The 12,941-nt window shown below is 35.5% G+C and overlaps 1 protein-coding gene across 1 annotated transcript in view; it reads right to left on the reverse strand.

The window, feature by feature from the left end:
• FER (FER tyrosine kinase) overlaps positions 1 to 12,941 on the reverse strand; it is a 120,782-nt gene that overhangs the window by 27,441 nt on the left and 80,400 nt on the right. The window contains exons 13-15 of the mRNA XM_085042851.1: positions 5,657 to 5,713; positions 2,559 to 2,674; positions 884 to 978 (exon numbers count right to left, since the gene is read on the reverse strand). Of these exons, the coding sequence (XP_084898977.1) occupies positions 884 to 978; positions 2,559 to 2,674; positions 5,657 to 5,713 (268 nt within the window). The remainder of the gene's footprint in view (positions 1 to 883; positions 979 to 2,558; positions 2,675 to 5,656; positions 5,714 to 12,941) is intronic.

A 12,941-nucleotide genomic window follows, 5' to 3' on the forward strand; every position in this document is an offset into this window, starting at 1 on the left:
AAGATCAGGATTTACTTTTATCTTCAGAGATGTCTGGAGAAGCTGATTACTAAAGTACCCCTTAAAACCTTTCAGTCTCCATTTTAATAAAGTTAATCATGCATACAAATATAATAATCTAATAAAATATAATTTAATAAAGGCAGAAAACTCCACAAGGTCAAATAGTTCATCGCTGCTCTCATACTATGGCCAGTATTCAAGAGTTATAAGCAATCTAGCTCTTCCTGAGTAAAATGGTTCTTAAAGCAGCTTGCTGTATACTTTTGAAGACAAATCCAGTGATATATAAAATAAATACAGGGTTGCATATTAAGCAGTACTAGAGGCTACCAAACCAACACATTTTCCAGCTGCTAAGAAAATCAACAAAGATGTAAAATTGCCCAAAAGCTGCTATGATCCCAACAATTTGAAATTCACTCCAGCCACTGCTGAATAAAATTAATTCTATTCCAAAAATAAATCAAGAGCAACCAAAAAAATGAACAATACATTTTGGTAAAGAAAAAAAATGCATATTATTAAAGGTGACCCAAATACGAGTTTTTAAAATTGAAACATTACCCAGACATTAACTTTCTCTAAATACTTAACATTGCCCACCTAACTATTGTTAGAGGAAATACAATTTAATATCTTGTCAGGAGAAAAATGAAGCTTCTGTTGTCTTGAAATGCTACAATAAAATTTTCAACAGATTTAGAGCTCAACCACTCCAAAGCTTGTAGAACCCAGTATTTCCAAAGATTTACAACACAGGTGATTTTGGAGGTCAGTCACAGGAATGCAGAATCAGACAAATAGAAAACAATACATTTTATATTATGGAAACAATGAAACCTATGAAAATATGCTGCAAAAAAAGGAAAAAATCAATTACCTGGAACAAGTTCCATAACGATATAAATAGGCTGTCGTTGTGTGCAAACTCCTATAAGTTTTACAATATTAGGATGATCATATTGTTTGAGTATTCTGCAAAACACAGAGTAAGTTTATTATATTAAGAAACTTTTTTGTACAAACTGATTAAATACTACAGGAAAGTACCTTAAACCTTTAATGTTATTTTAATGGAAGATGTCATTACAGTTATCAAAAAAAAAATTGATGTGAAAAATAAATCATCATTCTGAAATGGAGGGCATACTGATTCACTAATAAATCCAAAATTATTCTTATTGTAATTTTACCATTTGTCTATGTGGCATTTACCTATACAACTGAAAAAATGCCTGGTAAGTTTGCAGCTTCTTAAGAACCCTTGTATTTAAACAGCATTTCAGTGGTGGACCAGAAGCAGAACTACATCAAAACAGCACACACAGCGTGCCTCTATACTTCCCCACTGCATTGTTCAAAAGCACTTTTTCAAATTTTACTTTGAGATATTAATTAATACAATAAGTTTTAGAAGACTACAAGGAGAGCAATTTTGAGTATTAAATGAAAACATTTACATCGTTTGACACAATGCTTTAATAAGAACATTTCCAGCCTAAAACAGCGTGCTATGATTTGTAAGCGAAATGAAGAGCAAGAAAAAATTCTACAGAGACCTCGTAACTTAAATGTGCCTTCTGTATTTGCTGACTCAAAGCACCTCCTCTTCTTCCCTTTTTTCCTAGGATCAAGAGTACAATACTAACCTACCCGGTACATACATATTTAGTGAAAAGTAACACATTCCATTTTTGCAGACCATTTTTTTCCATTAGTGTCAAGCTGCTCAATACATGACACATTCCTGCAGTTGCCAAGTTACAAGGTTTTTAAAATTATTCAAACAGATAGGGTGGTTGATCTTCATTTTATAAATGTAGATAGTATCTTTTATTTTTCAATATTGATTGTACTAGCTTGGAAGCAAAAATTGAAATATATGAAGATTCATAGCAAAAGGGAGAAAGCTAGTTTAAAAATTATGACACTAAGACACTCCTCTCCATGGGGTCTCAGAATGTACCTATCCACATCAGCTGACACTCACAATACTTTGCACATTGTGCCGTGACTGTAATTTGAAAAATAAGCATGTCATCACATTCTGGTTGACACAACATAAAATACTTCTACTGGAGCAAACTCTTTTTATAAAGAGAAAATTAATAAATGAGGTCAACCACCCCACCAAAAAAGTAACCTAGATACATTTGATGACCTCCATAAGCCATGCATGTAAGGCAGGTATTACGCCTGGTACTATCACACTTAAATTAACATTTACATCTTCCAGTCTTCTTATCCCAAGTCTCATGGCACATCTTACAAGCTCTAAATGAAAGCATTTAAGACAACAAAGTTTTATTTCACAGGCATGGCTTGCTTTGTCAAAGAGATGGTTTCAGCAAGTGCAGATGCTACTGCATTCACACATTAAAAATGCCAATGTTTAGTTACCAGCTGTGCAATGTACTGAGGGAGACAAAGGAAGGAAGAGTGTGACTACTGCTTTTTTGAATTTTTCTGAAGGTCAGGTTTTGCAAATGCATATAGTGATAAAAGTTGAAAAGAACTCCACAAGTATTTATTTTAAGCAATTTTAGAGAACCTACCTGGCTTCTGACAGAAATTTTATTTTCAGTTCCTGAGGAAGATCTTCTTTGCAAGTTTTTACAGCAACAGGAGTTTTATCCTTTAATGTTCCTTTATATACCTCACCGAAATTACCCTGAAATTGGGGGGAAAAGAATCGTTCTAAGTAAATAAAATCTTAACGAATTGCCAGAAAAAATAATGCTAGCTGATGATAGCTGATGAAACTGGTACAGAACTCTGGAATGTGTTTATGAAGCCAAATGATATTTTCTTCCAGTATCTGCCCTAACAAAAGCAGCTCACTCTGACACAGTACATCTATTATATGGACACAGCACGAGTTCTTGTTTGACCTTGGAAAGAGGAAAAAACCGCTATTGCTTAATTAGTTAGAATTTTCTCAAAAATATCTCTTAGTAACTTTAAAAATCAACTGACATTGACTGTAGTACTCTGTTTTTCTTATTCTTGCTCCTGCACTCCTTCGTTTTCACACTACTGTACTTCTGAATAATTTTTAATTTGCAGTCCGCAACAGACCAAAAAATGGTCTCTAAAACTAGGACAAGACACATCAAAACAACATAAACATTCTCACATGTACAAAAAAAAAAAAAAAGGTACTATGTAAGAAGAATGAAAACACTGCATGAATATTAATTTTTAGCATAAATTAAACCCACTGCAGAACGTATTGTTGTGCCTGGCGATCCAGAATTTCTTTAAAATCTAAGCTCAGCACTGCTTTATAAAGGCAAATCTGTAAGGGTTCCCATTTGGACAAGACTTTACAAAGTAACTCCTTTTATAATCAGACATACCCCCAAGGCAAGTTAATTTTTTTTAAGCTTTCGCAGAAGAAAACTGAAGTAATAAATACCATAAAATAGTCTCCACCAGATGCATTTCTAATTTAATAAAAACAAAAGGAAAATTAATTAGGACACAACTTGAAGGAAGAAGGAAATTATGAAGTATAAAACAAAATACTGGTATCAACGAAAAAGCCCTCAAGAGAAGAAAACAAGATGGAGACTATAGGTGTCATACTTCTAGTAAAGCTTTGTATTTCCCAAAGAGTAAGCACAACTCAATCCTAGAATTATGTCTGATTAATTTCCCTGTGTATTACACTTCTGTGCCCTGGTATATGGGGCTGCATTTGACTTCAAACAATTCTGCTGGAGATGTTTTCATTACACCATGAATTACACAGAAGATTTCATTACATCATGCATCTACATATAGTATTGCCAAAGAAAGATGACAGAAAAGGGAAAACAGAGACTCGGGGATGGAAAACAGTAATGTGCTTCCAGTAACAAGGGAAGAAATGAAGAGCTAAACACATTTCCCTAATTTTTTTCTTTGCACAGGGACAAGGAAGATATGTCTGGAAAGCAAGGCTTAGGATCCCTGACAGCCCTTCTAAGGCAATTCCAGAGGCCAGCACACAACCTCCCACAACTGAAATGGCATGAGGCGCCCAAGGGAAACAGCTGAGCTGCTCCCAGCAAACTTTTTCTCTACCATTCTGGTGAGAAGTATTTCACAGTGAAATCTGAACCCACCCTAAGCTTTGTTTAAGTCTTGAAAGTGCTTTACTTCTCTACTGAAAATACTGAATTAATATTAAATACATTATTTTTAGTGTAACACATTCCTATTATGCAGCTTTCATTTTGTGGGGTGTTACAGAATGAATACTGAGTAAATAAACTGACCATTCACTCATGACATGACGGAAAATCATCTTTTCTGAAGTTTGCATCTTTTACACATTAAATGTTCATTTCTTCCTCATCTTTTCCAGGCCACTCAAAGTTTTTCAGACTCTCAGATTTCTCACTCCTGTGGTGAATGGCTATAGTTTATTTCACATTTTGTCATACAGATGCTGATGTTTGTATGATTCTTATATTTTTAAGTATGACAATATATTTTTAGAGATGGACGCATAACAGATTGATTTAAATGTGTTCCAAGGAACCGGTTCCATTTTTTCTAAAGAACATCCTTCTAACATAATTTTAAAATTCTGAGTTGCCTTTATTGAATGTTACAAATGCTTTGCGCCAAAGACATGCAATACACATGTAAATTAAATTTAGTAAAATGATTTTCAAGTTGCTTTAACTGTCTTTACACATCAAAACTAATTTATATCAGTTTCTTAACAAGTCAAAGCTTTTTTATGCCTGGAACATATTTTTTTTTCTCCCTTGATACTATCCTGTTTAAGAATGTGAAGATCTGCAGCATCTGCCTTTTATGCTGACACAGCTCAGTCTGGTCATACTTTCTGTCATCATACACTGACAAAGAGATTTTATCCCAGGTAATAGAAGTTTATGACAGTATTTTATTCCCCCATTTCTTGAATTTCTTATAATTTTTTTAGTGTATATCACAGTAAGAAGGCAATAACTGCTTTGATTTGTCTCCTCTTCATTTAACCTTATTTTTCAGTTTTTGGAAAACCTTTTCAAACACTCTGTCCAAAGCAGCACTCACAATCGTCTTTGCAAGTGCAAAGGGGCCAAAAATGTGAGGAGTTTGCCTGATTTTAAAGACTTGTATCTCCTAAGCAGAATTTGTAAACTACAAATTTATAAACTACACAAGAATTAATTTAATACAAATAAGATGTGAAACTACCTAATGGTCATAAGTGAATGCATGAAAATAATCATGAACAAGCAATTACCATTTGTTTTAAGAAATATTGATTTAGTCATCTCGTTATATCAGATTTTATGTACAAATACATAAATATGTACCTGTTTCTCCACATTTTTATTTATGTTTTGCAGCATTTTTCTCAGACTACAGAATGTAAAACAGCCACATCACGCCTTATAGAAATCTAGTTAGCTCAAAACACTCCCAAAACAGAAAAATATGTTTGCTAGTTAAATACTTGCAGCACAACCATTATGATGTTTACTACTAAGTGTGATTTACATCTGTTTGAAGCATAAGGCTGTCTTGTGTATTTATGTAAAAAAAAATATAAAAATTGCATACCACAGTAATTTAAAAGCTATTGTATACAGAAATGGCCTAATGATTACAATATACTTACTCATGTTATTTAGCTCACTTTATTACTTACTTTGCCCAGTAATTCCCCCAGTGTGACATCTTCATGATTGAGAACCCATTTCTTATCCTGTGAAAAAGAAAGAAGAATTTCCTGTCTGTGCAAACATGTAAGCTACAGTTTATCTAAGACACATTTCAGAAGAAATGGAGCTGAAGAAGTATTACATTTAGAACACTCAATCACAAGCATAACAGGAAGTTTTAAGGCTAAGTATTTATAATTCAAGAGTTTAGAAAGCTTGCTATGCAATAAAATAGTGAGTGATTTTATATAGGAAATTTTTATTAGAAATTAAGCCTACAACATGACACCATGTAGGTAGATGAGCATTATGTAAAGTTTCACACAAGCTCTGGAAACTATATTTGGCACCCTGTTTTAAACAAATCCTCAAATAAAAATGAGATAAGAAAACTTCATTTTATATATGAAGTGACTTATTACTAAATCAAAAAAACTCCCACATTTTTCTCCTCAGTGCACATGAAAATGAAATCTTTCCACTTTTCAACAAAACATATTTGCATATCTTACATCTTCTCTGGCAGTTTGAAAAATCACAGGCAGCTGCTTGAAAAGATAACAGATGTCAGATAAAGTATTTTGTGCAAGCAGTGACTGACCCCTGCGCTGGTCACTGGTGTCCAGTTCTGGGCCCTTCAACTCAGGACGGACACTGAGGTGCTGGAGCATGTCCAGTGAAGGGCAGTGGAGCTGGAGCACAAACCTGATGAGGAGCAGCTGAGGGAGCTGGGGGTATTCAGCTGGAGAAAAGGAGGCTCAGGGGAGCCCTCACTGTCAGAGGAGGTTGCAGTCAGATAAATCTCTTCTGCCATATCCCAAGTGAAAGGATGCGAGGAAATGGCCTTAAATTGTGCCAGGGGAGGCTCTGATTAGAAATTAGAAAAAATTCTTCACTGACGGAGTGATTAGGAATTGGAGTAAACTGCCCAGGGAGGTGGTGGAGTCACCATCTCTGGGGATTTTGTGCCGAACATGCATTCAGCAAGTTGAAAAAGGGGTGAGGACCACTGCTTTTGTAATTTCCATGCTTTTGTTCATAAGTATAATGTCACAAGTGTGCACAGTGTACACCCTAGAGACTCTCTGAATGCCTCCATTAACCCAAACTCCCAGCCCACAACACCTCTCAGCACACCCTGCTCCCCAAGAATTCCTGCCCCACACCACCATGTGGCATGATGGGATTCAACCTTTGCCATTTCTATTCCCTGGGTGGGAAACTGGGAGACCTAAGAGGAAATTCTCAATCTCCAGTAATGTATTTTTCTCCTATGGACAAAATTATTGATTACAACTACTGCCTCAATGATCAAACATCTTAAGAAACATAGCTCCTTCATCTCCTCCTTTTGATAGATGCTTTTTGCTGAATGAATGTCTCATTCAGAAGCTATTATACTGCAAGTAGATAAAAAGTGACCTCAAACTGCACACTTTCCTTTAATAATAAACTCAGGTTTAAGAAAACAATTTGAAAAGAAGGCTGTGAAGAAAAACAACACCGCAAAAATTACTACTTTGAGGTATTAACATAATGGTTTTCAACATTGAAATAAGTGTGGTAAAGCCAAAAAGTTATAGAACTAAAAGTTAATGGATTTTTTATTGCCTAACTTCAAGGATTCAGTACTTCAGTGAACAATTTTCCGAATAAATTGACAATATGACATTTCAAAAGCTTGTTTATGACAGAAAAACAATCTGATAATTCTTCAGAGAACTAACCAAAGAAAATAGCACCATAAACTGGAATCAAATGATCTGCTGAAGGATTTATTATCATTGTATCTGTACATTAATCATTACCTGTACTTTTTATGAAAACCTTCAGTCATTTCATTTACCACTGTAACTCATTCATTACTTTACTGTGGTTCTGCCAGATTTTTCACAGTCAAAGAATTATTTGAAGTTTGATCGGCTTTATTTGATATAACTCTTACAAACTGCACAAAGGCTATTTCTTCAGCAGACAGTATGAAAAAAATCTAACAGAAGACAGAGTCATGTACTTCATGCCAGTGTACAATTCTGGCATTAAAAGAAGAAACAAACCCAATTTTATAATGTGCAATGTGTTACATAGTAATTTAAATAGTGGTTCAAATCAAATTGTCACTGGTTCAGATAACTGCCTTTAATTAATAAACTATTATATGAACAGCATACTATGGTGCACAATAACAAGACTTTCTACTGCAAGTCTGTCATCTCGCTAAAGCAGCTTGAATTGCCTTGAGTTTAACATGAGATCATTCAATAATCTGAATAGCTGTCAATAATTAAATATATCAATAAGGCACACAAATCCATGGATAAATACTAGCACATCAGAAATGAAGGTTATGAAATACAGACATGTCTCTGTCTGATCATGAAGTTCATGATCTTCTCTAAATGCTGAACTCTGTGAAGAGAATGTAAGTATTTTTCCAGTTGTCAAATGTCATTACTCTACATATTAATCATGTGTGCAAACGATACTGAAAGTTACAAAAGAAATGTGACAGCAAAATGCGACATAAAAAATAGTCTTGAACGTAGGTATAGATCAACAGACACTTTAATGCACATCAGTCCAAGTCACAGAAATTTTCATTTCAATAGAGTTGCATCTAAATCAAATGGAGCAAATCCATATTTTGTACCTAATCAAACTAATCTGAATGACAGTGAACAGAACTCCTAAGACTATTAATGTCCATTATGATTTCACCCAGAAGGAAGCTGTTTATGATGTTGCAGTGGCTCTGGCTCAGCTGAGCATCCCTAGCAGTGGCATTGCCCCACGGGATGAGTCATGGGAATAAAGCAGCCCTAAAGGGGGTGCTCCCAGAGAGCCTTGAAGTAAAGCTATTGGCCCAGCTCATCTCCCCTCCCATATTAATTCTAGAAAGTTCTCCTTTGTCTGCCTTTGCCATGTTCTCTGATTGGAAAATTTAAAGCTCTGTATCCTCCCCCCTTGTTCCCCCATAAGATCAAGTTATTGTCAATCCAGAGTTCTATGTATCCCATTGGCTCTTTCGGTTTCTCTCCTCCCTTTTTCCCCCGCTATATTAGCCGCAACACAACGCAGAAACCCGGCTTTGAGCTTGCCAATCCAGCCCTATTCCTTCCCCCCCACATCATCCCTTACCTTTTAATAAATCCCCTGGACTGCCGGGCTGACTGCCTGCATCTCCTGTGTCTGCTTTCAATCCCTGATTTGCACCGCTCCTCTGGGAGCTCTGCTGAGCTCCGGGCCGCCCCGCTTCCCCCGAGAGCGGGCTGCCTTGCCGGGCTCCGCTTAAGCAGCCTACCCGATCCGGAACTGAGTTTGGGGGCTCGGGACCCCTTTATTATGATGCAGCTCTGTTCTTGTTGACACCATTATAAATCTCTCTTTACCTTGTGCTTGTTCAGTTTTTTCTCTTGTTAATTTTGGACTACAGAAAATAAAAGCACTTCCTACAAATTCAGTCATGCTAATTAGCACTTGAGCATACTCATTTGTAATCTTAATTATATACCTTATTTCCACATGGAACTACTTTGGAAATCCACAAGCTTTATCACATTCTATTTTATTTCTGCCCTCTGGCTTCCCCCAGGATGGGAAACTGAATTACACGAATGCCACATTTCAAGCACAGGTTTACTAACAAGATGTTTGGAATCCTGTCACTGCATCTTACCTTGGGAGATACTGCTGCATCTGTTGGCCAAATACTGAGAATCAACCTGTCAACCACTCACTTAACAAAGTGGAGAACTTAGCCTTGACACTGCAACCCTTCCCCAACAAGCAGGCACTTGATAACACTCATCACACTGAAGATTTTTATATGGACCAGCTTGCTAGTGACTACCTTTTCACACTGTGCAACTACCCAGTACACTTGTCTGATTTCAACAAAGATAACCGTGCAACTATCCAGTACACTTGTCTGATTTCAACAAAGAAAAGCATTTCCAAAGAGAAGAGTTACTCCAAAAGCCAACTGTAACTCACAAAAAACTAACCCCGAAGAGATCAGTAATAAAAGAAATAAAATCTTCAACTGAGAAAAAGAATACTTTTGTAACAGCTTTCAATAAAATAGAAAACATAACCATGAACCGATACTTAGTGTTCAAATTCCCTTAGCATTATTTTTCTATAATTCTCAGTAACAATTTAAATAATTAAGAATTCTAAAATGGTACTTTTTCAAATTAAATACCAGCAGTCAGGCAATTAGATACTAAACTTTTAAAAACAGATATTTTGAGAATTAGATGTGAATTTAGAACCAAACACTTGGTTCTAAAAATCTCACCATATCTAATAGGAGATAGAAAAGGTAGAAAAAAAAGCCACCTGTGCTTGTAGTCAGTTTCAGAGAACCACCAAACAAAACCAAGATTATTACCCAAACTCTGAAGCACGATTTTTCAGAGGAAGACTGAGGAAATCCTGATCAGGTTCCAACACAGTATGAATAAGTAAGACCTCTGTTATCATCGCTGTTATTTACTTATCTCATGTTCTTTGCCACATTATTTACTCTTCCTAGCTCAGGAGGAAGTATCTATAGTAAATGCTGTCACAGTTTTTCATCGTAATTGTAGATGTAATGAAAGTAAAAAAGGCTAAAAAACTCTAGAGGTTGGAAACTTCAGTTGATTTAGAGAGCCCCAAAAGGAATCAACCAAACCCAAAACTTACTGCTTTTAGAGAACTGAAAACATATGACTTTCCAACCTCAGAATCTATGTGAGCACAGCATGCAGAATTTACAAAAAACCCTAAATATCCCTACCCTTCCCCTCATCCCAGTACATTAATCTTCACCATTCTTCTAAAAGACCTCAAAAATAGAGGGGTATTGTCAACATCTCAGGAGTCCACTGCATAAACACTCATTATGCTTTTTTCTTCATGTTTTAAGCAGAAAAATGCATCCAAAACATACTTTGGAAAGTAGTATTTGCTCTCCTTCTTCCAAGTTAAATAGAAAATATCAGCAGTATGAATTACTGCAGCTAATAGCTGTTTTTCCACAAAAACAAAAATGGAAAGTTAATCTTTCATTTTCAGTACTAAGGATAATTAGAGTAAAATTCTTTTTATGGCTAAGAAAATCAGAATCACAGACAATTTTCATCAGATGGGTATTCAAATCTCACTTGTCAGAACTTGATGAACCAGACAAAAAAAAGTAGCAGCTGTGTGCATGTGGATAGGCCTTATCAATGTGGGAATGAGAAATTATCTTTTTAGAGAAGTACTATTTTTGATAGCACCTATGCCAGTAGATCTAATGTTCATATCAATTTCATGACTCATAAACTGTGTGTTTCAAGTCTTTCAGATTAAGTACAGAAATAAAGTAGCTTGTGGAAAAGATTTTTCATAAGAACAAGTGAGTTTTACAAGAGGGGTTTTCAAAAACCTCACTGGCAACTTCTTTAAAACTGTTTCAGAATAAAGATTCATGAGCTGTAACAATTGTTATGGAAGCTGCTTTGCATTATTAGCAGCACTGTATTAGGCCACACTGATGAAATTCAATGTGAGCTGTAAAACAGAATAATAGCACAGACAGGTTTAGCTACTTGGACAAAGTACTATTTTATCTGACTTCTTAGTGTTACATAAAAAAACGCTGTGAAGTTCAACTTTTCTCCTAAACCAGATTCTAAATGTCCATAGAACAAGAGAGTAGAAATGAGATTTGAAAAAGCTACCATGGAATGTACAACCTGCAGAAGTGACCTCAGATTGCCTGCACAGCTGTTCTTTGACCATTCTTTCTTGAAGATCAGTAGACAAAATGACTGTACAATTCAACATACAATATCAGTTTTCCTCAAGTTTTTTTAAGGATGTGCAGTACTTCCCTAAGCGTATATTTTGTTATTTATGAAAGGGCTAAAATGATGCTGAGGATATTTCAGGAAAAAGACAGGAAATAAAGAAAAATAGAGAAGGAAAAAACAACTGAGAAAGAAAAATATATAGAATGTGAAATCCTTAAGCATACAAAAAAGAAAGTCAAGTTTCTGTTGAAACCATTACATTTCAAACACATTAAAACACAATGTATTTCTCTCTACTTAATACAGTAAATTCAGCCCCCAAACCAAAGTACTCTGAATCACCTGTTAAGCAAACACATGCTAACAGAGAAATTATCAGCCCTGGATCAGACAACCCTTCCAAAACAGTGACAGTCTTCTGTACATTCGAAGGCAAACGAAACCATGTGATAATGTATTTTTTGATTTAAACATGCCACGTGAATTAAACAGAAAGGAATGGAAAAGCAAAGTTATATTATGCACGCAAAACACGCCCCCTACACTCAAATGATTAAAATATGCTAAAATATTTTCACATAGCTGCGAACACATTTTCATTTCCACCCACACTTAAAAAGGTATGTCAGATGAGGTTGGGGGAGCTGCAGGTGTTTGCAAAAATGTCCAAGAGAGTCTCCTTGAACTATGTAATATCCTAAATCACATAGTTCCATCCCGACTTAACTTCAAAAACATCCAGTTGTTTCCAGTTAGATGACTTCTTTACCCCCAGAAGAGAAACACTTAATTCATCCCTCAAAAATATGTCTAAGTTACAGTGGTCAGCATGCAATACCTTTCAAAGTGCTGCAGTTCCACATTACAGCTTCCATCAAATTACTATTCTGTTCAAAGCAAAACCCCAAGATCCTTTATCCTACCCTTTCCTGGCCACATCTGCTCATTTTGCATCAGTTTTCATAATCTTCAGGTAACATGTTAAAAGCACTGAAATGGAACAGAAATAACCTGTCAAAATTTCAAATAATCTGCTATATTAGCTAATTTGTGACTGTGAAAGAGCAGGAAAAAGGCAAAGACGCGCAGAAAGGAAACTGCAGCCTTAATTTATGAGATTTCAATGTACCAGTGAGCTGTGCCTGCATTCCAAGCAAGACAGATTTGGCTTTGAATCAGAAGTCATACAACATTATGTAGATGCCAACAATTTAAAAGAAGCATGCTGCACTGGGTTTTTCACAGCAGATGCACGTAGTTCCTCAACAAGGTATTTCCAGTTTCTCACATACCACTAACTCATTATTCAGAATAGCAAAAGCACTGGAAAATCTCTTAGTGGCAGCAAAAAAAAGCCAATCAATGAAGGACACACAACAGGAAGCAGTACACACACATCAAATGGCTCTGCTAAAAATTAAAGGATTGTATAATAAACTTGTGTAATTATATAATATATATAATATATTATATAATTATAATATAATTG

Source organism: Lichenostomus cassidix, chromosome Z, assembly GCF_008360975.1.
Source record: "Lichenostomus cassidix isolate B80296 chromosome Z, HeHo_3.0, whole genome shotgun sequence".
NCBI classification, from domain to species: Eukaryota; Metazoa; Chordata; class Aves; order Passeriformes; family Meliphagidae; genus Lichenostomus; species Lichenostomus cassidix.